At 38.3% G+C, this 25,655-nt stretch overlaps 1 protein-coding gene across 2 annotated transcripts in view; it reads right to left on the bottom strand.

Annotated features, from left to right (window-relative positions):
- Nucleotides 1-13,514: 13,514 nt before the first annotated feature.
- Nucleotides 13,515-25,655, bottom strand: part of LOC135477612 (uncharacterized) — a 51,104-nt gene continuing 38,963 nt past the window's right edge. Inside the window, exons 3-7 of one of the 2 annotated variants that reach the window (XM_064757780.1) lie at nt 22,351-22,478; nt 20,905-20,989; nt 20,291-20,409; nt 15,488-15,614; nt 13,515-14,516 (exon numbers count right to left, since the gene is read on the bottom strand). In XM_064757780.1, coding sequence (XP_064613850.1) covers nt 14,457-14,516; nt 15,488-15,614; nt 20,291-20,409; nt 20,905-20,989; nt 22,351-22,478 — 519 coding nt within the window. In that variant the 3' untranslated portion in view covers nt 13,515-14,456. Of the gene's footprint in view, nt 14,517-15,487; nt 15,615-20,290; nt 20,410-20,904; nt 20,990-22,350; nt 22,479-23,325; nt 25,335-25,655 lie in introns of those variants that run through there. The other variant, XM_064757779.1, reaches the window with a different exon arrangement.

Raw genomic sequence — 25,655 nt, forward strand, 5'->3', positions numbered from 1 at the left:
AGTAAAATATTTATTCCAAGTCACCTGGAAAATGTGAACTTTGAGCCTGGAAATTTTAAATGTGTATGAACTCTGTTCTTTGCAGTCTCTGATATGCTTTCTTCTTTATTGTTATTGCTCATACCATTATTGTATCGTATATTATGATTTATTGGTGTAAATAAAAATTTTAATTGAGCTTTGGCACATATGACGTACGAGTTATTAGCAAGTTATTAGTATGAGTTTTCTGCAAGTTGTTATGATGTAATTTATAAGCGAGGTATTTGCAAGTTGTTCATACAAGTTCTTAACAAGTTGTTCATTAGCTCTCATCTCATTTGTATGCGAAAATTAACACGACAGGCTCGTTTCTGAAATAACAAACACATTGTTTTTTTGCCTGACACGGCGAGCTTTCAGATGGACACCTTGATAAAAATGGAATCGGCAAAATTAAATGATTGTCGGTGACGAATCCTAAATTGAACGCTGCGCAACTGATGCTGCTATAGATATCAAGTGCAAAAAACGACAGTAAAAATGATGGTAACGAGAGATGCCCCTCAACCCCCGTTTGTTTTGATGTCGCTCTGTAACTCTCCGTCCTTCAGCATATCAGTAGCAGAAATACATACTGTAACTATCAATACCCCTATATCGGCACAGTTTTCATTTTTGTGTTAAAAGTAAATTTTCATTGATCCTTGCATGTCAGTATTTTAAAATAGTCGACTTCTTCCTCCTATTTATGATGCATGTATTATTTCCTTGGATTCATTTATATCCAGTCCTGAACTATTTCAGTCAAAAGAGCTAGATCTCCAAAATAGGGACAGTAACCCGATGGGACAATTATTCGGAGCTTGAAATGCGTGTTGCAGTGTACCGACTTTATGAGAAATTGTTGGATTTTTGTTCACAGTACTGCTTTTAAAACAGTTTTACAAGAATGAAAGCATAAGAAATAATTCAGAGGACGTTCGTGACATGTTTTGAAACTTGGCTTGCAGGTTGCTGCCCATGAAACCAGCTATATAATAGTAATATAGTATACTGAAAAAACAGACTTGTAAGAGCAAGTATTCGCCTATCAGGAACTTGCTTTTGTGTGACACAGGTTTGCACTGAGTGGGCACAATTGGTTGAAATAATTACGCTGGTATAATTGCTTGTTGATCGATTTAGGCTATCAATACTTTCCAAAGATTGATTGCCTATAGTCTGAGAGTTTAACGAATTGATTGCAGTTTTGATGTCAATGTTGTCTGAATAAATCCTTACGGACATGCAAGTCCATCAGGTCATTTAACCTAGACTGTATCATGGTGGACCGCAGGTACGAGTTTAGCCTACGGAGAGCAGAGAAAGACCTTTGGCTTGTTGCATTTGTGGCTGGCATAACAAGAATCACACGAAGTACAGTGCAAACCTTGGAGAAAAAGGTCGTATCAGAAAAAAGAGAAATCAGGGACTTCAAATCAACTGGTGAGTTTGTATCTGAGTAATTGCTCTCTGTTTATCAAAATCTGATGTGCAGAATGCTACCACGGCTTCTAGTTGCTGACTGTACTCTTTATTATTGCAGGCATTCAAGAACAGATCCTGAAGATTTCTATGTTGTCGAAACCCCGGCTGATCAAACCTGTCTTGAATTGCATTAATGATACAATCAAGAACATCAAAGTACTGTTGCCTGTGAACCTCTCGCGGCGTCTGAGGGAATGCCCTGTCCCTTGGCCAAGTTCCTATCTTGATGGCGTCTTACTTTTGCGCGGTAACACGGGATCTTCTGCGTCAAATGATTTTGCGTTTTAGAGAACCTTCTCGTAAAACAGGTCAAAATCTCGGTTTTGCCAAACAGTCAAAGAAGCAATTTCTTGACCTACTGCTGCTGACAAATATGGACTTTGTAATGTTTTACTAAAATTTTCTTAAGTGCTTAAGAACGAGGTGTGTGACTGCACTGCAATAATCCTAGCTTTCACTTCAGTGTCCGTCGCACATTGTAGTGCCTCTTCCCACAGATTAAATAAAACCTCATAGTTATCAAGAATGCTCCCCAGTGAATTTGCACGGACAGTCGAGCGTGTAGGACAAAGTACTCTAATTCCAGGTGTATCGGGTTGAATATTAGTTTTCAGGTTATCAAACAATGAATGAATGATTATGGCTTCACGCCTGGGTGAGTATTTAATCAATTTACAAATTTCGTGTGTAACTTCCAAAGCGTCTTTAGTAGCTTTTACCTCTTTGATTGGCATCGTTACACACAAGATTTAATGCGAGGCCATAACAGTGTGTAAACAACTCTTTCGGTTCCAACTCCTGTAACCTGACAGCCACGCCGGATTTTCTCCCACTCATATTGCTCGCGCCATCATAACGTTGCCATCTGCATTTTTCTTTTGATACATTTATTCTACAAAGAAAATTACTTGTACCAAAGTTTAAGCACTGATGTCATCAACCTTTGTAATCCCCCAAGGAAATTTTCCTGGACAATAAAATCCTCTCCTACCGACCTAAAAACTACCACGACCAGGTCATGATTGGAAACAGCTAACTTATCGTTTATTATACAATAAAACTCGGGGCGATGGATAGACCTCAGAATTTCATTCATGACCTGTCTTTAAAGAACACGAAACATTTCATTCTGAATGTCATGTGATACATACTTTTTTGATTTCTTTTTGAACCACCCGTAGAAGAGACGGGTCGTCACTTCCACGCCAAATAAGAAAGCTGCGTGAAATTCCCATCGTCTTCATCTGCAGCAGTACTGCCTGCACTTTATGGTAAATCTTGTCGACATAAGTGACGTATATTTTCAAATATTTTATACATAATGCGTCTATTTTCCGCGTTTTCTTCAGCATGCGCTTGACTGAGGGATTCGCCAATATATCTACTCGTTGCAGGTAAGATAATGAGACGTTCAACGGCTTCGCTATGACACTTGGTAACTTCGTGTTTTCTAAATACGCCATGTGCTTCTTTCCAGTTGCTGAAACCTTTAGATATCAAAGTGGGCTCAGCCTTACTGCTGGAGGATAACCTTGACGAAAAAGTTGCGTTTTGGCATGCAAAACAGAAAGCTAAGTCGGTATTTTCTTGATTACGCAACCAGGTGTATTTATCAAACCATTCCGTTTGAAACTTTCGTTTGGCGATTTTTTTCAAACTCGTGGAACCGAAAATCAGACGATCTGGGTTGGTTGGGAGTAGATGACACAAGTGTCGTGCGAGTATGCTGTGGGGTTATTTGGGACCCAGATGTCAAAGGCTCGTTGTCACCGCATTGAGGGTATTCTTCTACAGCCTCTGCCGGAGGAGACGGATTCTGACGATTTTCTGAACGTGATTTTAGAGAGGAATACTTTAGAATAGACATTTCGACTTTTTATCTTCGAAATAATTAAGCGTGAGTGAAACGAGCAATGATTTAACCAAATTGCAGTCTGAGCACTTCTACAAATTAGCCTCCAGCAGTAATGGAATCAGCCGGTTACTGGACGGTATTTATACACAGGTTGTTATATCAAAACAGCGCCATCTGTTCTGCCACAATACAGCGGCATCTGTGCAGTCTGCTGACGGCCCACAGATTCAATCTCTTTAAAGTGGGTATATTATCTGCAAATGCATACTCTTTGGGACTTTCAATATAGATGGCGGCATCATTTTTCGATATGTATGATCGTTTTAGCCCCGAATTTCGAAAATTTATTTGGCACTAGGTGACAAAATACTTATATACATTGCCGAAAGATGTATTACTCGAGGTCCAATTTTCGCTACCTAGTGGATGTTTGACGCCCATATTACACCCCAACATTTGCTTTTTTCTTCGCCATTGGACACCGATATGTGTGTGAATAGTAAGAATTCAGCACTTCATATATCTTAATGCAGTTCCTAATTTTAGACGCCAGAAATCGCTTTCAACGTCTCTGCTCCCGTCTAGCGACCCCCAGCTTCCGGGGCCAAGGCGGCCCCATGGACCCTCGCCTATTGGACTGACATAGTCGGGGCAATCATAATTTGCTTCCGCCGCCCCTGACGTGAATGGATTTTATGCATTGCAGACTATTATGTGTATTCTGCTGTCAATGGAAATTGATATAAGGTCATTTTCAACAAAATCCTGTTGCTGTAATTTAAATCATGAAATAATCTGAGACAAAATACAATCGAAATGAGATCAGTTTTGCGTGATTTTTAGTTACCAGTATGCGACAAACAGTCGCAAAATTGTCGGATCGACATTTGAAAGCATTTGAATGTCGCGTCAATAAGTGCCAAAATATCGCAAGACCATCATCGCTAGGCAAACGGGTTTCATGTCGAGATATAGTGGATGCAAGCACCCTTTCGTCAAATCTTGGTATAAAACACGCGGAGGGAATTTAAAGAGTTCAACGCCTCAGCTCAGAGGTTAGATTTGTTTTCTTGAAAACCAGTTCAAACACCAAGCTGATCTGAACGCACTGCGAGAAGTAGTGCGGCTGCAATTCTGTAATAATGGCAACATATTTTTTATCATTAAAACTTCAGTCTCGCAAAAATCCTAGTGCTTCGTTGTATTCTGGAGTCTGGAGTTGGAGTAGAAGTAGGCAGATCTGGGACTATTTTTTAATATATATATATATATACATATATATATATATATATATATATATATATATATATATATATATATATATATATATATATATTAAACACGCAGATATTAAACAGGGTAGATGGTTGGTAAAACGCTGGTGCTGATCCTTGCACTTTGACAATTTTGGTTAAAAACTTAAATATTCCTCTTGCGATTCCTCTGGATACGAATACGATTGAATCAAAATAACTGTAATCAAACGCAGATGATTCCACTAGCGTGGAAATAGATACATTTCTTTCTCACCGGGCATCTCGTCCGATAGTTTCAATCGTTCCATGTAGCGATTCGTCCGACTTTGCCGTCCGGAAAGAAGTGTGGACATCCAGCCAGTGCCTGTTTTGATCGGTTATGATCAAGCGACCTAGTTTCACCCCACGTGGACTAGCAAAAAGGCACGATAATTTTTGTTTCCGCATATGTCTTTACGCACAAATACACAAATACAACTGCAGCATTCGCATCTGTTTCCAACCAAGTAGAAACTTAGGTTATCAGTGATCTCAAACGGCACTCTATTGATGCAAAACAGTAGTTCCAAATATCCAACGATGACATGGTTAGTATTGTGAAAGCGAGGAATGTGACGGAACACAGCCGGTAGGTAGTGTTCTTGGTGTTGACGAGCGTTTCATACCCCTGTATGTAATTGTCGCAGATCAGATCTTGAACAATTCATGATAAAATTTTTGTCTTTGGAGTACGAATCCTGGATTAGACTGTAGCCCCAACTCGACCCCCCCCCCCCCCCCCCACACACACACACACTTCCTCCTCCCCATGGAGTCAGAAGGCGTAAACTGGGTTGCCTCTGTTAGCCGGTAAGCGATACGACGGCCATTCTGTTGTAGCGCCCCTGGAGTCGGATGGTGTTAACTTTGATGTCAAAGAGAATCAAGTGTGTACATTTCTGTTTATGCAGAAGCCTGCAAAACGGGCTGAATGGTCAAGAAAACAGTTTACTGCACTTAAAATTAATCATGGAATCTGATAATAATTTGATGCTTCAATTTTTGATTAAAAAAGGAATTAACGCTGTAGGCCACCCACATTTTTAAACAATAGTTTGGTCATGTAGACAAAGGGGTTGCCCGCAAACCAATATAGGCCTATTTTCCCGAACCGCTTAGCAGGAGTATATTACACACTAACTGTAATACTGGACTAGACTATGCATTTATAAAAGATAATTGTCTGCTTTGATCGAAACATGTATTTCTACTTTTTTTTGACCCAGCCAAGCTTTACGAACACTCTCCTCGTGACTTCCAGTGTAACATCTACACAAACCTCTCCCTCATTCGCTTCTGTAACACTGCAAGATTAAACCCTGTTGTTGTAGGTTATTTGTAGGCGGGAGGTTTTCATTCAACATGCAGTTCTTCAGTTTTCTAGCTGTGTCTCCAACCCTTTAAATGGTTCTGTAATAAACGTAACTTTTGCTGTGGGTTTAAGAACCACGAACGCACATTTCCAAGGAGATGTCGCGCATAAGCGGTCTGAAGAGACCTTAGTGTCTTAAGATATGGGCTAAAGACGACCTCAGGATAGTCGGATCACTGTTCAGTATGAAAAATGGAGGATATTCTTTGCCGAGACGTTAATGTAGCACCGTGACTCAGTAGTCTCCCACTAATGTTGTCCATGTGAATTAAAGTTCAAGCTGGGTTTTTCTCTGATTTTCTGCTGATAGTCGTAGGTTTTCCCCTGGCTCTACTTGGGGGGAGGGGGGGGGGGGGCGTTGTGTAAGATTTATTTATTTATTTGATTGGTGTTTTACGCCGTACTCAAGAATATTTCACTTACACGACGGCGGCCAGCATTATGGTGGGAGGAAACGGGGGGAAACCCACGACCATCCGCAGTTGCTCACCGACCTTCCCACTTACGGCCAGCAGAGAGGAAGCCAGCATGAGCTGAACTCACAGCGACCGCATTGGTGAGAGGCTTCTGGGTCATTACGCTGCGCCTGCACGCTAACCAACTGAGCCACGGAGGCCGTTGTATAAGAGAAATATTCTTGCGTTAGTTTATGAAATTTATGCGTCGAAACAGACATTCGTGCAGCAGCCGTCAATCAGTAGGGAAGTTTCAGGTCAATAATCGCAAGGTCAATTCTCATAACGACATATGACATAAACCACTCAAGAACTAAGAAACTTTATAAAGTATGAAACTAGAACGGAATCATTCAAAGAGAACCAGTCAACATAGCCTTACACAAATAAATGTTTGCACAAACTTACTCTTGCAACAAAATTCAAAACTTTGTATGATGTTAAATATAAGATCAATGTAGATCTATTAACGGAATGTCAACAACCTGCGGAGTGGAAACGAAAGAGAATGGCTGAAATAAATGCGAAGAGTTTTAAACAAAACGCTTTTAATAATTTGTCACATTGATAAATTCCGACGTCATAGAGAAGCCATTTGAGCACCAAATAACAAATTTGACAGGAAGAGTAAAACTTATGTTCCGTTCACATTTCAAGAGAAGTAAACCCTTGAGGTCTACACAAGTGTGAATTCTCGTCAGTATCTTGGAAAATACGGAAAAGGATTCGTTTAACACACTATTTAAACTTAAACTACACTATTCTGACATGGTTTGAGTCTAAATGTATTCTTTTATGTATTTATTTGATTGATGAAAACTTCATTATGAAGAATATTTCACTTTCACGCTGGCAGTCGCCTTCTTGGCTAGAGGACTGTGGAGTAAACCACCTTTTTTTGGCAAGTAACGGACTAACTTTCCTTTGTGTGATGCGCAGATGTTTAAAGGACAAGTCCAACGACTTTGACCGGGTTTCGGTTGCTTCTAGATCGTTTTTCCTAAACTCTTAGCGCGTACCCACTTAAATTTATTTTAATATAAGCGATTAGTTTCATGCCAAAAAGGCTGTGCTGTAGCTATTTGCCAAAACATATATTCACAGCTTAATTCAAAGTCTTCCTCAACACTGTGATAATAGGGCTGTAATGCGTATATACAGCTCACAGGTGGTTGATTGTTATGATAATAATAATGTGCACAGAAAATATGTCTTCTCCTGGTCGTTTATGGTATAACATTTCTTATCATTGTTTATATCTAAAATCTAAAACCATGTCCCCTCCCCTGTCCACCCTTTTCAAAAAGAACACAGTATATGCACAAAAATTTAAAAAATGGGTTTGTCGCTTTAAGTAATAAGTTGACCAACGAATGCACTCGCTGTGCCAGTGACTGATGTCACCCAGAAGTGAAGCTGAGAAAAGACGATAGGTCCATAACTCATGCCAGGCCTCCTGTGGTAACAAAATAAGGTCCAGTATAAAAATGGCGCCCTGTATGTATGTATGCTTGAAGTTTTACGTCATACTTAACAATTTTTCAGTAATATTATACAATATTATACTATAAATGTAAATGAACAGTAATAGACAAATCTCAGATCCGTTTTAGCTGTGTAGTGTGTAGAACACATACATGTGTATATATATATATATATATATATATATATATATATATATATATATATATATATATATATAATCTAGATAAGTCTAATAAAACTCCGATTTGGCGAATAAAATAAATTGTGCACCATGCTAGGTCAATGTACCAACACACTCACCTGTGTTAAACCCTGGAGCTGTTGGATGTAGCGGAGAACTTTCATCCCACTCTGGCTGACATGAAGTACCTGATTTTACCCCACACCACAAGCTCCAGGCACTTACAACTAGCACGAGTAACACACACACTGCTGGGCATCTAAAAATGTGACATTTTCACAAATCTGTGTGAATTCTAAGCAAATACGCATCAACCGGAACCGCATGGTCATATTCTACTTATTTTGTACAGGTTACTACCTACCATTTGTTTTCTACACAATACAAAAACGTGATTAAGAAATAACCTTTTTCTTCCCATGATATCTATTAGTTTAAATCATATTTATAGGGTAAGTCATGAGTATGTCATTGATGTTTTACACCGTATTCAAGAACATTTCACCACGGCGGTTCAGTATTTGAGCACGATGCGTTATTTCCGTTCTAACAAAGCACATGAATTATTTATTTGATTGGTGTTTTACGCCGTACTCAAGAATATTTCACTTATACGACGGCGGCCAGCATTATGGTGGGAGGAAACCGGGCAGAGCCCTGGGGAAACCCACGACCATCCGCAGATTGCTGGCAGACCTTGCCACTTACGGCCGGAGAGGAAGCCAACATGAGCTGGACTTGAACTCACAGCGACGGCATTGGTGAGAGGCTTTTGGGTTATTACGCTGCGCTAGCGCGCTAACCGACTGAGCCACGGAGGCCCCCCTCCCCACCCCCCACAGTAAGAGTCAAATACAGTTGTTTCATTTGACCTCATATAATTGGACTAAACTTTAGAAGTTGTGGAACTATGTCTTAAGCTAAATATGCAACTGACAAACAAAACTATTGATTAAAAAGTAATATTGATACATATTGACTTCAAATTAATCAATACACACACATTTTTAAAATTTTCAGTTTCTCTTAATTTGGACTTTTTTGTCCTTTGGCTGTAAATTGGACATCCGATTAAAGGTATGAAAAACCGACTGCATGTGACCCTGGATCACTTGATATAAATTGTATGTTTTGTTCTCACTACTTGGCGTGTTTTCTCACAATTTTACGCCTATATTATTTTGTTAATCCATTTTGTAGACAAAAAGACAATTGACTGAGTAAGGTGAACAAGAGCTGCCTGTCACCCATATATTCCGAGTAGGGTGGAAAGTCACCTTCAGGTTTCATCGAAAATATGTCACATTTAAAGGGTAATGCTATTCTAAAAAAGTACGTATTTTATTATTAATATATGCTGTTTACGTTCACATTTGTTGACAAAGGACTCCGTGCAACTATATGCTTAATCGCCCCATGGATCTTCCTCAGATCTGCTCACGTCAACGTGGAAAACGTACATATTTTTACCTGCATTTAGCTTTCATCTGAAGTATCTCTTTTAACTTTCATCCACATTTATTGTAGTACTTGAAGGGTCGTGCGATATATACCCTGACAAAACACTGTATATACAAACAAAACTCCTTTCTGTGTGAATTAGCTTCTTAGTAATGTTCAGCACTTTATTAGTCGTTATAATGTGTAATGGCAGGAATCCAAAACAAGCCTTCTGCATATTTGTTTATTTATTTATTTCTTATATGAACGATAACAATGGACTGTATCTCGTATATGGTTTTAGCGCTGTTGGTCACGACTATCAGACCCTTGACCAAAAAGGTCGCCAATTCGAATCCAGCTCTCGCTTTTTCGGGTGTGGCTTTAAGGGAGAAGGTTTGTCCCTTATTTGTCAAAGGCCAGTAGTTTACTCCATGCATTTCGGCTTCCTCCTTCTAAAACACTTTCCGCTGTCATAAGCAGATTTTGTTTAGTACGGCGTTAAATAGCAATTAAATAAGTTGTAGTAAGTATTTTTCCTGTTGCTCTTTCTTTCATTTTCGGCCACGTTGGATGTCCAACAGTGGAATTTTAAGATTTTTAAGTCACAAACCCATGTGTTGAAACAGACATCAATCAAAAAGAACGTTCCACAGCAATAATCGCAAGGCCATTTCCCAAATCCACGTTTATCCACCCAACTAAGAACTAAGAAAGTATATACAGTACTAAATGAAGACAGAATCATGCGATCAAGAGAAGCAGTCAAAAGTTTTCAATGATGTTAACAAAGCACAATCAACGTTCTAGGTGGATGAGTCATGTGAGTGCTCAAGTCGTGTACCATGCTACTACACAAGATAAACACGGTTAAAACGATGAATATAAAACCTCCGAGAACAGACACAATCGTGAAGCAAAGAGCGAGAGGTTCTGGACCCTGTGCATATTTACTTGCAAGAAAATTATACTCTTTGTAGTACAAAAGCAATTTAAAATGCACGTTTTTGGAATCTGAAGGCGTTTGATGTAATAACCTTGGCACACTGCGTGTAGTTTTTGCAGTAATAACTTTTGACGTTGATTAAAATCGTCATATAAACCCAGGATCTAACAAATGCTACAAGGCGAGTATGTAGGTACGATATGAAGGACCCTGTGAATATTGAAACTATCCTTCGTGCCTCAAGTCTGCGAGAGAGAAATTTTGGTCTTTATACCAGTATAGGTCGAGATAGATGTACCATCTGGAGAAAATGTGGATTCCTTTAAATGCCGTGAGGGTGGGTGTGTATCTTTCGCAGTGTTTGCTATGTATGGGTTGTTTAAAGCTAACAGCTCATTCGTATACTGTGTAGTGAATGAGAAATATGTAGTGAGGATCCTTAAATGTTTCTGCATATAGTGGCATTCATACGAGAATGAGAAGGTCAAGCTACTCGAAGAACAATGTGACATACCATGACTGGTAACCCTTGTTTTCGACTGAAGAAGGCTTTGATGCCTTAGTCAATGTGGCGGCGACCAGCGGTTTTATTAAACATTGGTACAGATACTGTTGAAAATTCTATAAATTAAATCTTTTGGAGGAAAAGTAGTATAGAGTCTAGTGGAATCAAAAGTGGAGATGTCTTTGTATGGTATGTATATCTGAGCTTCTTGTTCTTCAGTGAGACATTTGGAGTTTCTAAGAATTCACATACAGTTGACGCAACTGCGCAACACTATTCTTTCCACACTGGCCTATACTGGTAGAAAGTGGACGTAGGCTCTTATATGCCGAAATAATTCGCCACAAGACTGCAAACCTCTGGGTCATTTAGCATATATGGATGAAGTTTGTCCCTGCATTGAAAAACTGCAGTCAGAAAAATACATCTATCTCTGTTGCTTCTGAGTCGGCCATACGACTTAGTTATTTATTTCATTGGTACTTTACTTCGTGGTCAAGAGTTTCTCAATTATACAACGCTGGCCACTATTATGGTGGGAGGCGTCAGGCACAATAAGACCTCTCATTGACGTTAAGTTTGTTCCGCAGTGATTAAATTGTATATAGACAAGATAAAGCTGGCGATGCCATCGGATCACTTTGACTCCAATACTCCTTTGGAAGCAACTACACATTCTGACCAGATATGTTGGTTTCACTGTTATTTTCTTACTCTGTTAAATGCAAGGAAGTTTACCCGCTAAATATCGACCACTAATGTATGGTGTCTTTATCCAATACCAATAAAGAGCAGAAATGTAGTTTTACATGTTTAAAAAAGCCTTAATGTTGATGGCGTAATAAAATGCCGAAATATCCCGTGACTACTTGTGCATTTCAGCTTTTTATATGTTGCCTATAGAGCGTACAGTTTTCCGTACTCCCGAAAAATGCTTGACTTCAATTGCGGAATATTACAAATATTTGTTCAACAAATACAGTAACTGATTTTCCATGAGAAAAACACGCATTACTGTAGATGCACACCAGTACAGCTGCAACTGCCCACAACAAGCAATAAACACGCATTTAACGATTTAATGAGGATTCACGGTCTCCGGAAAAGTAAGAAAAAGCGACAATATTCAGCAAATATACTTCTGTCTCGGTGTCAGAAGAAGAGACTTATGTCAACAACAGTATGAAATATTTTCGGTTAGAATGGAAAATTGCATGACAAAGCTTTTTCGATGTGTATTTCACATTAATATCTGTCCAAGGGTGCGATTTGACGCATTCAATCATTGCAAGCGATCAGTGAATGGGAAATTCCACAAGATATGTTGCATATGATGTTTGTACGGAATCATGAAAGGAACACCCCCAAAACACTGATTGTCTTAAAAAAGGCATTTTTTCATCAGTTGATATAGTTTCAATACCAAATGAAATTTATTTTTTACTTGCAGTTGTCCTTGTGTCTTTTCTAAAAATTGGAACTTTTTATAACTGTTGATATTATAGCGAAATATTTTTTTATTGGTTGATTATCGTGGGGCACAAGATAGTATCACAGGCACCGACTTAATTAACCAGTAAAACAATAGTTCATATGTAGAAACCTTTATGGTCTTACTACATATCAGTATAGGCTGTAGACCGTATCATATATTGTAGACTACGTCAGGAAGAAAAGGCTCACAACTTTAATGAGGGATAAATCAATGCAAGCCTGATCTAATAACAAACTATCTTTTTTGTTATCCCTTTAGCGGTTCCATAATTTCTACTTCTATTCAAGGAGCTGACGTTTTAGTTTTGTTTAATTCTGCAAACTGCTGCGACAATTCAAACCGTGTCAACGTAGAGGAAGAATTTTGGCTTTCAAAGACAATGGAGGGAGGTAGTCCAGTGGCGACACCTTGTAGTTCAGTTATGCCATCTCAAAGACGGAAATGTCGATCGTCGATCAAGGCACACTACGTATAGCTCTACAAATAAGGTATCACCATTGGATCCTGAAATAACGTTTACATATCTAATATAGTGTTTGGTTTTTAGTACATGAACATATGAAATTCGACCAAGTCTGTTTTTATCTGCATGGACGAAATAAAGTGGGACGGCTTAGCGTCAAGATGTCAGACATAATGCCGATCACGCCCGTCCCACTTTACTTCATCAATGCAAATAAAAACAAACCCTATCGAATTCCATGTGTACCAAACATAAAGAATATTATAGATATGTGAACGTAATCTTTGTGAACACAACTTTCAAGCCCAAGTAAAAACTTCCCAGTATTCCCATAATAGCTCTCATAGCGGTTACAGAAGCAAATGTTTTTGGGCTAACCCAAGAGATGAGAGAGTATTTCTGAAGATACACGTATAAATGTCGTCGGAGGAAAAAAAGACTTCAAACACACTTGAGTATAAACATTTCTGTGTACAGATTGCTGTACAGCATCTTTATTTAATTAAACTCGCTTTCAAATCAGCCTTGAAAAAAATAAGCATGCTAGTAAAACTGGTAAGTTTACAAAGCAGGCTCATTTCTGCTGGTAACGTATCTGCTTACAGGTTGGTATTGACAGAAAGGCTTACGGAAACTCAGGAATCTCTACCTGTCTTTATGATTATACGAAATGTGAATATCATGTACATGTATGCCACTTTCATTTCATAACCCAAATAAATAATATCTAAAAAGTATCTTATATTATTACACACAACATCACACACACAGCTATCTATAGAAATATATTGCAAACTGTCCGGCCGTGATAGTACTGGTAAACCTTTATTTAACCATCAGGTTTGTTACAGGTGGGAATTCTCAGTGTGGGATGAGGAAAGAGTGGATTTAAGGTTTGAGCTAGCGTATCTCACGTGAACGCGATAGGCTTGGTTTGGAGTATGAAAGGGGATATATTCATCGACAAGGTACACCACGAATGTTACGTTTCTCGGGATCTAACTATCCTTTCGGTTTCTATTTCAGTTGTGCTGAAATTCTTTAAAAAGGTCTCAAGAAGGGCCTTTATACTTCACTTAAAGATTTCATGTTGACAGGGATTAGACCAATTGTATAAGGTTGTAAAATACGAGTTGTAACAAAAAAAGAGGATCAAATAATTTAGCCATTCTTTGCATGTTCAAAACTCCTATGTTCTAAAATGGAAAGATTTCAATGAATTTAATTTTAATAAAATAAATCAGTACACATAACCTTCGATGGTAAGGAAAAACATTGTTTCTCGTGTAGTTTTGACTAGAAACCATTTTTTGTAAAGAAAAAATATAAATGATTTTTCGTCACCTTTTTATTCAGAAGGGTACGTTTTATAACAAAAGCTCTTTCTTTTCGATGGAAAATAATTCGTCGGTCACCAGAGTAATGTTCTCCTATTCGTTTCCATGATAACAAAGTTCATATATTGTCATAGGACTTTCCAACTCGCCCCCGCCTGACTGTGAACAGAACCCCATCCTGTAACACAAAAGAAATAATTGATTGGAGTTCACCCCGTACTCAAGAATATTTTGCTTTCATGGCGATGTGCACGGTGGTGCGAAAAAGGGTAGAGACCGACCACCCGCAGCAAGAAGAAGCGTGCAAGAACTGTACTTGAACTCACAGTGATCGTATTGGTGAGAGACTTTTGGGTCATTGTGCTACGCTAGCATATTAATGCTAGCCCCGTTGCATTAATGAGGCCCGTTGATAACATTCATGTTTCTGTGTCCAAATATTGCTGCATTTGTAAGACAAGGCATGCAAAATCAGGGATTATATTTTCTTACTTTCACAAAAAATGTTCAAAAAAATTTAATGTTCACAAAGCTGTATAACTTCTGAGGAGAGACATTACACAATGATCATTCAGTTAAGGCTGTTATAGGTGAACGAAGAGCTATAGAGCGAAAGCAGCAGATATTGGGCTGATCTAGTCTAATTCAAAACGGCACAATATGATGGATTTCAGTTAGAGACGGAAAAGGTATCTTGGAGCATAAATATTAGCGGTATATGTTTGCTGTTGTGAATAACATATACCTTGGTAGATTGTGCAAGATAAAACTTTTTTAAGGCCCGATATTTATATTGAAATGCGGGCCATTTATCTCTGTAATGTTTAGCCAACAATCAGCACCTAAACAACCTAAGTACCTGCCCAGTTTCGTTCGCTCCCAGTGTGAAGCATATATAAAATAGTACAGGTAGAGCACTATATTGCAGACTACTTTCGCGTAAACGTGTATCCGAACCCCTTTAACATTGCCGTCGTGGCGTCTTGGTCTTCACTAGCATGGAGAGAAGACACGGGCATTTTGAATACACGGTTTAGTTGCCAATGAAGAAATGCGAACAGTGAAAGAATTCCAGTGAACTGTCTTCTTAATTTGTTAAGAAAAATAAGAAAATGTACAGTCATTTGTTTGTGTGACTATGAATCTTACCTTTATAAGACCAGGTGTCGCAGACCAGAAAGAATACTGTGGAATCATTTCCTTGCCGGCGGCCTTCCGTACGAACTTTTGTATTAATATTCCAGCCACGATATACACAATAAGCGTAGTGAAAACCCTAGCGTGAAGAAACAACGGTTATAGTTTACTATAACACCTATAGCAAGAGCCTTAGTATTGTGGGCAATGATGGGACTTCGAATGTCGGAGCATTTTAATTTATGGTTGGTATGTTTATATCATTTTAACGTTTGTTATTACAAGAGCAAATGAGGCAAAGCCGCAATATAAATACTGGAAGAACTTTTAATATGAGTGCATTCAAATCTGTCATTGGTTGATATACCAACAGCGTCATTGTGATGTTTCTTTTATACATTCAAGAACAATAGGAGCCTTTCCGCAGTATTGTAGATATTGACAAAACTCCCAATGCCGGTGCATTCAAAAATGTGGTTGGCGCAATTAAACACTGAACACGTACGTCAGAGTGTGGTTTACCAAAACTGATGGGCACTAATCGATTTTCTTGTATATCGTCAATGCTGCTATTATAACAACAAGTAACAACAAGTTCAAATCTTGATGGTCGATTAGAAAAACATATCTGAACATAATTTCCAGAGCACTTGAAGCGTGTCCGAAATATTGTAGATTGTATCCCTAGTATTTGATTAGTGTTGTATGCCGTAGTCAAGAAAATTTCACTTATACGTGGAAGGCCCCTGTATCTCTCCCCCCCCACACACACACACACCTTCCCAAGGTAACCCTAGTATGCATGGTATGCAATATCAGAAAATTTCAATGAATGGCATGGTATTCAATATCAGAAAATTTCAATGAATGGCGTACAGAAGAAACTTGGGGGTCATACGGAGAAAGGTCAAACCTGTTGACTGAAACGAAACTAAATGAACATGACATTATTGACATTGCGAGTTTTAACATATTGTCTAAACCGTCAGGAAGCAGAAAAAATACTCGCAAGTTATCGCTGTGATGGTATAAAAATATTTCCCTGTATTTCGCAGAAATTAACACCGACAACCCATATGTAGTATTGTTACATAGGTCTCGTCAGTGACATGAGCGAGATCTGTTACTGGATTGTGTGTATATGCCACCTGAAAAGTATGTCTGTGATGACAGTGGCTGTTTTTTTGATTTGTATCATGATATCGTGAGAGTCTCTCCAAACTTTTCTGACGTGTACATGATGGGTGACTAGAATGCTAAATCGAGAAGCATTCAAAACTCCTCGGAAACTGACGAGATTCTCAGGCTTTGTACAATGGGGCCATGATGTTTCACAATTTACGTTAGGTTGTCAATTGTTAAAAAATGTGGTGTATTAACTACACGATTCTCCATGGACACGTCAGTAAACAACTGCGGTCACACGTTGACTGAGTTTTGCACGAAGTCAAATCTTTTAACTGTGGGAGAGTTGGCCAAGACAAAGGAATTGAGAAACCAGCGTCTAGAGGCACAAGGTTAATTGACTATGCCATCGTAAGCCCAGTCCTTGTTTTTTTATATATAGTTACAGACTTCGCGGTCTTAGATTTTACTAATCTACTGTCCGCTATACATTGCCCCATAGAACTTACGAACTAACCCAGGACATACGTTCACCTAGTGGCGATCCCCCTTTGCGTAAATGGGACAGAAAAAAGTGTCGCCTTTATGTGGAAAATATTTATCTCGATGTTGTTGACAGTATCTACCACACCACCTTAGAGCTGAGCAATCGTATAGGTGACTTGGGTGACCAGAATACATCTATGGAAATCAACCCAGTCGTAGATAATATCACGGACTGTCTTGCGAAAAGCGGTGTGAAAACATGTGGTCGCAAAGGATCATAAAAACTATAACAGAAGCTTCCATAAACCTTGGCTTGATGAGCAGTTCTCAAAAAAAAAAAAACGCAAAGAAGGTCTACAAATCAGAGCTGTATACCGCGAATACAAAACACCACAGAATGAATCAAAATTAAGGTATTCTAGCAATAAGCAGCAAGTCAAACACGTTACCCTACATATAGTGACCCATTGACAGACTGACGATGAAATAGATACTGACATTTTATACCTACTTTAAGGACGTAAATGAGCTAGGCGAGACAGACGTGAGACAACTTGATCTAGTTGGCCCTTATACTGCTAATTCGAATGCACCTCTTTATCAGCCAAAGAGTTACACAGAAATAGAGAATGCTATTAAGGCCTTGAAAATCAACAAATCTGCTGGTTAGGATGAAGTTGCTAACGGATATATCAAAAGCACGGCTAGCATAATGACCCCCATCTACCAGAGAGTGACGACTCTATGTGCGAATCCTTGTTAAATGGTAATATCCAGCCAATCTACAAAAACGAAAAGAAAACCGAAGGCGCGGACAATTATAGAGCGATTACTATGCTTAGATGTTTAGGAAAACTCTATACAAGCATCATTAGTACGAGACTTGGTGATTATTATGAATGTATGGAGATACTAAATGAGCCAAACAGGTTTCAGGAAAGGCTATTGGTGCATCGACAACCTTTTTGTACTGCATCATCCTACTGAATACTACCTGCGTAGAAAAAAAATGTATTCATCATATGTAGATTTCTCAAAAGCATTTGATACTGTCAGGAGAGGGAGATTGTGGTTCAAACTACCGAATGAGGGATTGGGAGGAAAGTGTTTTGACTTGATACAAAATATATATCATGTTATTAATTGCTGTGTCATAACCAAAAAATCCAAATCTGAATTCTTACTGTGTGTAACGCAGAGAGAAAATCTTTCGTCATTACTTTTTCCCTGTACTTGAGTGACCTATAAGAGTTCATGATGTATAATAATGTTGTAGGCTTATCTCGTCAGTCTCATGATATGACTGTCCACCTTGGTGTTAATACAAATACGTATTTTATTATATGCAGATGACACTATAATAATGCTATACGGAGAGAGGCCTTCAAAGCGCCTTTGATGTTTTTATTGTATTTTATGGGAATTGGATGTCAACACCAAGAAAACAAAGATCATGATATTCTGCAAACGTTTGCCAGAAACTATACCATCGTTTTTCTTCAATGGTTGCGTCACTGAGATCATTACGGAATATGTTTATCTAGGTAATGTAATGAAACACCCAGGAACTTATTCCGCAGCTAAAAATACCTCTATAGAAAATGTACAAATCTACATTTACCTGTTGACCGCCAAGTGAGACTTTTTGACAAATCATTGTACCCATAATTCTGTATGGTTGTAAACTATGGGAAAAATTAAATGAAATTGATTCATTTTACTTTGAATGATGTAAACGTGTATTGAGAGTGAAACGGCGTACTCCAAATTTTATCGTCTATGGGGAACTAGGGTTTACCCTTTGTATATAAAGGTGTATGATAGAATAATCTCATACTGGGTTAAGATCATCCAGGGTGAAGAGAAAAAGCTCGGAAACCTGATGCACAAATCTAATTACAACTGAGACGTATGACAGTCCATGGCTTAACAATGTTAAATCAATTCTATATACACCTGGTCTAAACTTTATATGGGACACATAAGCTGTAAACACTGCAAGTTGCTTATTAAAAGTCATGGAGCAAACATTAATAGATTAGTTTCTCCGGAAATGGTTCAGTGATAATGAACCATCTTTCAAGTGAAGAATATAAAAGGTATATAAAACAGAATTCCTGTTAGAAAAAATCTTCTGTCACTATATGAAATCAACAGGTAAGCCCGAAGTAAATTTCGGACATCCAGTCACAGACTTCCGATCGAAAGAGGAAGACGGTCTAAAACTGACACAGCGTCTCTGGAAGGCTTTCGAAACAGGTTGCACTAGTGCACAAAATTAAAGGACTTCAGAATAAAATACAAAATAGATTGCCCTTATGTCTACTCAAAGCAATATAAATTAAAACTTCTTCTGCAATCTGAAGACTCGACCAGTCTAAAAAGACTGTCGTCGTTCATAAAGGAAGGTATGATTATATGTAAGTTTTAAATGATGTTAAATGATTTAAATGTAGTTGTGTTGTGCATAGCCGCCATGTTATGTAAATATGTATGATGCTGTACCTCCCGTAACACCCTGAGTGGTTAAAGTGTGTGTAAATAAATGACAATGAAAAGTTTATATGTGTCGAATCCGCGCATGTTTTTTTTTTTAATTAATTTTTACCTTTATTTTTTAAGACTTGGTAATAAGTCGCTTTAGTCTCTTTGCCAACTTTAGGTCAACATAACTATTTTACGCAATAATTTGTTAAGCTGTAGTTTCTTCGGGAATCTTCTGGTTGGTTTCCCTTGTAATGTGTATACACATCACACATCCAGAGTTTTGTCAAACATCCAAGCTACTGAACATACTCAAAAACATATTCTCCAAATACGGCGTTTTATTACGCATTTAGCTTTGTATGATATGCATTCAGTACTATCACACTATTGAGTTCTTCTCACCCATTTTCAGAGATTGCATACGTCCACATTAAAGAGTTTTCCCACCTATTTACGTTTTGGAGAATGTGAATAAGATACTGCCAAAATGCCTGCAGTCCGTTTTCTCACATATTTGTTCTTTCGAAAAGATGCATAAGCTAACTCCATAACACTGAAATTCCTCGCGTATTTATAACATATTTATAAAATGCTCAAATTTCTCACGCACTTAGACATTTCGTTGGAGAATGCACATTACACACTGGTACTTCCAAGGTCAAGAATTATCATATGGAGCAATATATTTATATCAGCAGATTTGTCTGAAACACTTACACGATACAGAGTATGCTCCCCACGGACAGACCTCCAGGGCCGGGCTCCGGACCGGGCTTTGGTGTAGTGCTGGGAGGGGCGGCCTTGGGACAGGCATATTTACCCGTGTATGTCAAAGTCTGCAATGTAAAATACCACGTAAATCTCAACAACCTGTATTACGTGGTCGCTTAAGACGTGGAAAGTGTTAACATAACATTACAATTACCTCCCCACAGGAGATTCATGGTGGAGCGGTTAAGGTGTCCTCCTTCCAATCGCTAGGTCAACTTGATAAGAAATTTTCCCTGAGTGTACTGTTCTCGGGGACTTATTGGCAGTAAATTGTCGAGAGTGCTCTTTTATGTAGTCTAGCAACGAACTGGCTTTTTCCCAGCAATACATGTTATTGGTGACTCCGGTTGCCGTGAGTTTAACTCTCTTTTCCTTTCCGGTCGTACGAGGGAAGGACAGCCAGCAACGGGTAGATTGCTTTGCGTTTCCACCGGGTTCTTCCAGGTTTCCTCCCACCATGATGCTGGCCGCAGCCGAGTATGTGAAATATTCTTGAATACAGGCCAATAAAGGCCAATGAAATAAATAATTAAATATTACAACATGCGCTTTTCACTCACATATTGTTTTGTCACCGTCTCTCCCTGTGCAGTAACTGTTCCTGGATCCTGTGTGTTGTCACAGTTTAGATTTATCACTGTTTTTCTGAAAGAAAGTTTAATGTATTTTATTATACGTGATTTGTGTTTTATACCAAAAATTCAACTCATGCCACGATGGTACTGAACCCATAAAGCTCACCGCTATCGTACACGTGAAGAACCCTTGAGTATGGAATTAAACAATAATCAAATAAATAAAGATGCGAGAATTGATGGGGTAAACAAGGCAGCTCCCAGGGATGTTGGGCCTCGGTGGTCGAGTAGTTAGCATGCTAGCGCAGCAGAGTGACTCAGGACACTGTCATCAATTACGTCTCTGTGAGTTCAAGTCCAGTTCATGCTGTACGTGGGAAGGTCCTACAGCAACCTGCGGATTGTCGTGCGTTTCTTCGGTTTCTGAAATAAACTTAAATGCGGCGTAAAAAACCAGCCAGTAAGAAAATACTGGGATGGTGGGGAAACCCACGACCATCCGTATGTTGCTGAATGACCTTTCCGGAGTGGAAGTCAGGCCGATATGAACTTCAACTCACAATGATCGCGTTGGTAACAGTCATCGCGTTGGCTCTTGGGTCATTGTGGTGCGCTGGAACATTCGAATTCAAAACCTTACACGACAAAGTATTTGTGGCTCGTATAACATTTAACATAAGTACTTTATCCTAACCACGAATGAATGAATGATTACGACTTAGCGCCACATTGGCAATATTTCAGCCATATTGTGGAGAACATAATCACGAATGATGAAAATCCAAAGTATCATATACTAAATTACATGACCATTTTAATATGTTTCTTTGTTCTTCACATAAAAATACTGATATTACTTCGCCGTATTAAGTTTCCTGGTTAAAATATGATGTCGCCACGATATGGCTTTAATTGGCGGAAGTGGCGCTTAGTAATTTTCATTCTATCATTTATTTATTTATTCACCCAATGCATGAAAAAAATATAACTACACTATTACCTCCCCAGAAGGGGTTATATATTTTCTCGGCTTTTCTTTGTCAGAAAGTTTTCGGAACAAGCTATGCAGGGATTTGGATCAAAGTATGTTCAAAGGTTGGCATTTGGCCATTGACCAATACATTATGTCTTGACGGAAATCCGATCCGATCCAAGAACTGTTAAACGATTGCACAACAGGACGGGATGGATTTGGATAAAAGGATGTGGAAAGATTGTCCTGCGGTCAATGACCCCAACATCATGTTTATGTGGGGATTATTTAGGGCAGTTCAAAGTATTGTTCTTTTTATTAGCAACGAAGGGATGGTTTCATTTCGTTGGGGTGAAGGTTTGGACCCATGGAATGCTTGCCAGTTCTTAAGTGCAAGAAAGCAAAATAAGTTGCTGTCATGGGAAATATAAATGGAAACTCCATTGTCTCTAACCAACCTTCCGTCCGAGGTGTTGTCAACATAATGCAGTGTTATTTTCCCGGACCCGTCCGTCTGAAATGTAGCCGTCTCTTGTTTGCCGATGTTAAAATAAGCAGGCGGGTTCCCGGGCTGGACTTGACATGACTGAAAGATATTTTTACAGGTTCAGTTATATATGAAAAAAGATTCCTATACAAACAAAGCTTTTTGATGAATAACTAAGTTTTGCATTTAATTGCAGCATTATTTTGATGGAATTTAAAAATGACGTTTAAAGATTTTTGTGACTTGCATGTTTACAAAACCAACTCAGATCAACCACCAAATGATTTCATGAACAACTGTCAAGAGTTCAAAAAACAATGGTAAATTTGTGTCAAAGAGGTGAAAAAAGAAAAACCCAAATGAACTGATGATTTGTGGATGGCGTGATGAATGATAGAGATAGCCTGCATGTTACAATTATGGGGCGAATTATGTGTCCATCAATCATTTCTTACTGTCCTCCACACTTTGTTAAACTTTTTATGGCTAAGTTTGAGAAACCAGATCATGAAATTAAGTTGGTTGTATTGATTGGTAAGATCGATTCTTGGCAATGTTGGATCAATGTGGTATGGGTTGGTTAACAACATTGTGTTGTAGGAATTATTTCTGGTTTGGTAAGACCAGTGAGTCAGTTTGTAATCGGATGCTAGAGACATTGTATACTTAATCCGTGACGCCGATTTAGTTCAGGATTGTAACAAGTGGTATGTTGTTTGACATTGTCTGCACAACGTGTTCATCAAGATTGCTGTTGTGTGTCAGTTGTTGTACATTTTTACTAGTAATTACATGTCTGATCTTTTGTAGAATGTCTCTACGAACTTCATTTTCTGTTGCATCCGAGTCGGTTTGCAGTGTAGAAATGATTTAATTCTCATTGCATGTGTTGAACCATTTGACAGCCAGTTCTACTTAGATTTGTTTAATAAATTTTGTGTTATCACCGTGCTGTTTGGGTATATGCATTTATCACCAGTATCAACTGGATCAACAACATACCGTCTCCGTCTTTAGACTTCACAACAGCATGAAATCCATTATTTAGTGAAAGAGACAGTCTATGCATATTTACCGTTGCAATCAGCTCATCTTCAAACGTTTGAACAATACAGTCTCGCATGCGACGTGTTCCTCTCAGCTGCAGTGGGCAAATCCCGTCCGACTCTTTAGCCCGCTCACCATGCACTTAAACAGGTGAACTCACGCACAAGACTTTGTCGAGCGAGCAAAAAATGTTAAAGAAAAGTCACACACGTTTGTTTGTGGATTTCAGTTTTTATTAAATACAGTTCTTAAACATGGTGAACAAAGTATCAATAAAACACACACAAACATGCACATTGTTAGACAAGACAATAGCTTGCTGTTAAAATCTCTTTATTTAAATGGTACATAAATCATTTTAGCAAAAACAACTGTTTAAAGGCTTGTTCAGTGTCTTCTTTAAGTCATGATTTTGCTCCACTCAAAATAAAGTTAGTAGAGATCGAGACGATTCTAATAATATGGCGCTGCATCTGTGATAGGCAACATTAAAGCCAAACCAGGCTGCTGTGTATTTGTGTGCAAAATGCATACGAGATAGTTTGCAGTGTTCGTCAAAACATGTTATATATGGATTAAAGAAAAGCAATTATATCTTTCGAGGTTTCCAGGTGCAAAGTTTCTCAATAATTTGCTACAAGTTACGCCTTTACACGTTACGATCGAATGACATAAAAAAGATCATACATATCATGACATTGGACACAAGAATTGTCATCCTCTAAACAAAATCATAGCAAGAATATATCTTTCACAATTACTGATTCGTATTATTCTGTTTGATTTTTAGAAATTAAATCGTCATCTCCCTCTTTAAAGGAAAAAAAGTCAACACTAAAATGAAGGGTATATCAGGTGAAAGACTATTAAACCACTAATCATGAAAATAGTTCGATTTATTGTTTTAGAATGGTTTTCAAACATCAGAAACTGCTTTGGTGTTTACTGACCCAGAAGGTATCAGTGACGACACCTACATATTCAATACTTTGTTTCAAAGTCTATTTGGCAAGTACATTCATAGATCAACATGTATATACATTTAATAAGATGAAACTAAATGGTGTATGTTTGGTAACTGGCAAAAACCTGATGTGATTGTGATGTCACTGGTCCCGATATTGTCAGATAACGTATCCATAGATTTTTCGGTGATGAAAAAGTGTTAAAAAAATATCAACAGTAAGTTTTGTGGACAGTTTTTAGTCGGCTTTCATCTGACACATAAATCAAGTTAGTGTTTTTTTTTCCTTTAATAGTAGTAAAACAAATATGGTCCTGTATAAAAAAGGTCTTGAATCTCTGCTTAGAATGTGAAAAGTTTTCTGACCATCTATGTCTCATACTACGACCTTTTGAACTGACCATACTCCCTTGACAAATGTTCGCCATTCCCTTACCTTTTTCCATCTTAGGCAAAACAATCCCTCAGTGGTAAAATGTTTAGTAATTATGTCAAATTGCACTGATCAATTTGATTTTTAATCAGAATTTTCTTGAGTCGGAATGTTTACTAAATACCTTATGCGATGAGGTCATTGTGTTATAAAAACCCGTATGCACACATCAGAGTACCTATCTGATAAAATCTGACAGTGACTTATTGTGTTATATTAATGCAGTCAGTAACATCCGTTTTACAAGTGAATTTGAAAATTACACAAATCAGAATAGACAGGTAATGATGTCAGGAAGAAAGGAAAACATAAACATACTCAATGTACGTCTGTTTAGTGTCATAAACAGAAAGTGGCTGTTTTTTTTTTCCAGACAAATAAATACGATGACTGGGATGACAAATACTGGTTCATCTCTGCCCTGCTCTCTAAATTTGACGTGTTTTCATCAAATGTCACTGTAGCCCTTTTTTGGGTGCTGTCCTCGCCTTACAACGAACAATGTACCATCCTGAAAGTGTAAAAACAATAGGCTTGATCATTACACCGGATATGCGAATATTACTTTTTAGCCTTAGCTGACAAAGTGTTATTTTACATTGGGTAATGCGCCGATATTTTTGGATTACTATTTCCTCTGTTTGAAAAGAGAGGAGGGGGAAGGGGGAGGGGGGGGGGCGTAAATATCGCCCTAAATATGGTGCTGCCTCACTGGAAATCCACGGCCATCCTTCGTTTACTAATTTCTCATTTCTTTAAAGATTTTCTTGGTTTTCTTTATTTTATTTTTGAAAATGTTGGGGGATGGAAGTCGCGTATTATGGACGTCCGG

Source organism: Liolophura sinensis, chromosome 11, assembly GCF_032854445.1.
Source record: "Liolophura sinensis isolate JHLJ2023 chromosome 11, CUHK_Ljap_v2, whole genome shotgun sequence".
In the NCBI taxonomy this organism is placed as follows: domain Eukaryota; kingdom Metazoa; phylum Mollusca; class Polyplacophora; order Chitonida; family Chitonidae; genus Liolophura; species Liolophura sinensis.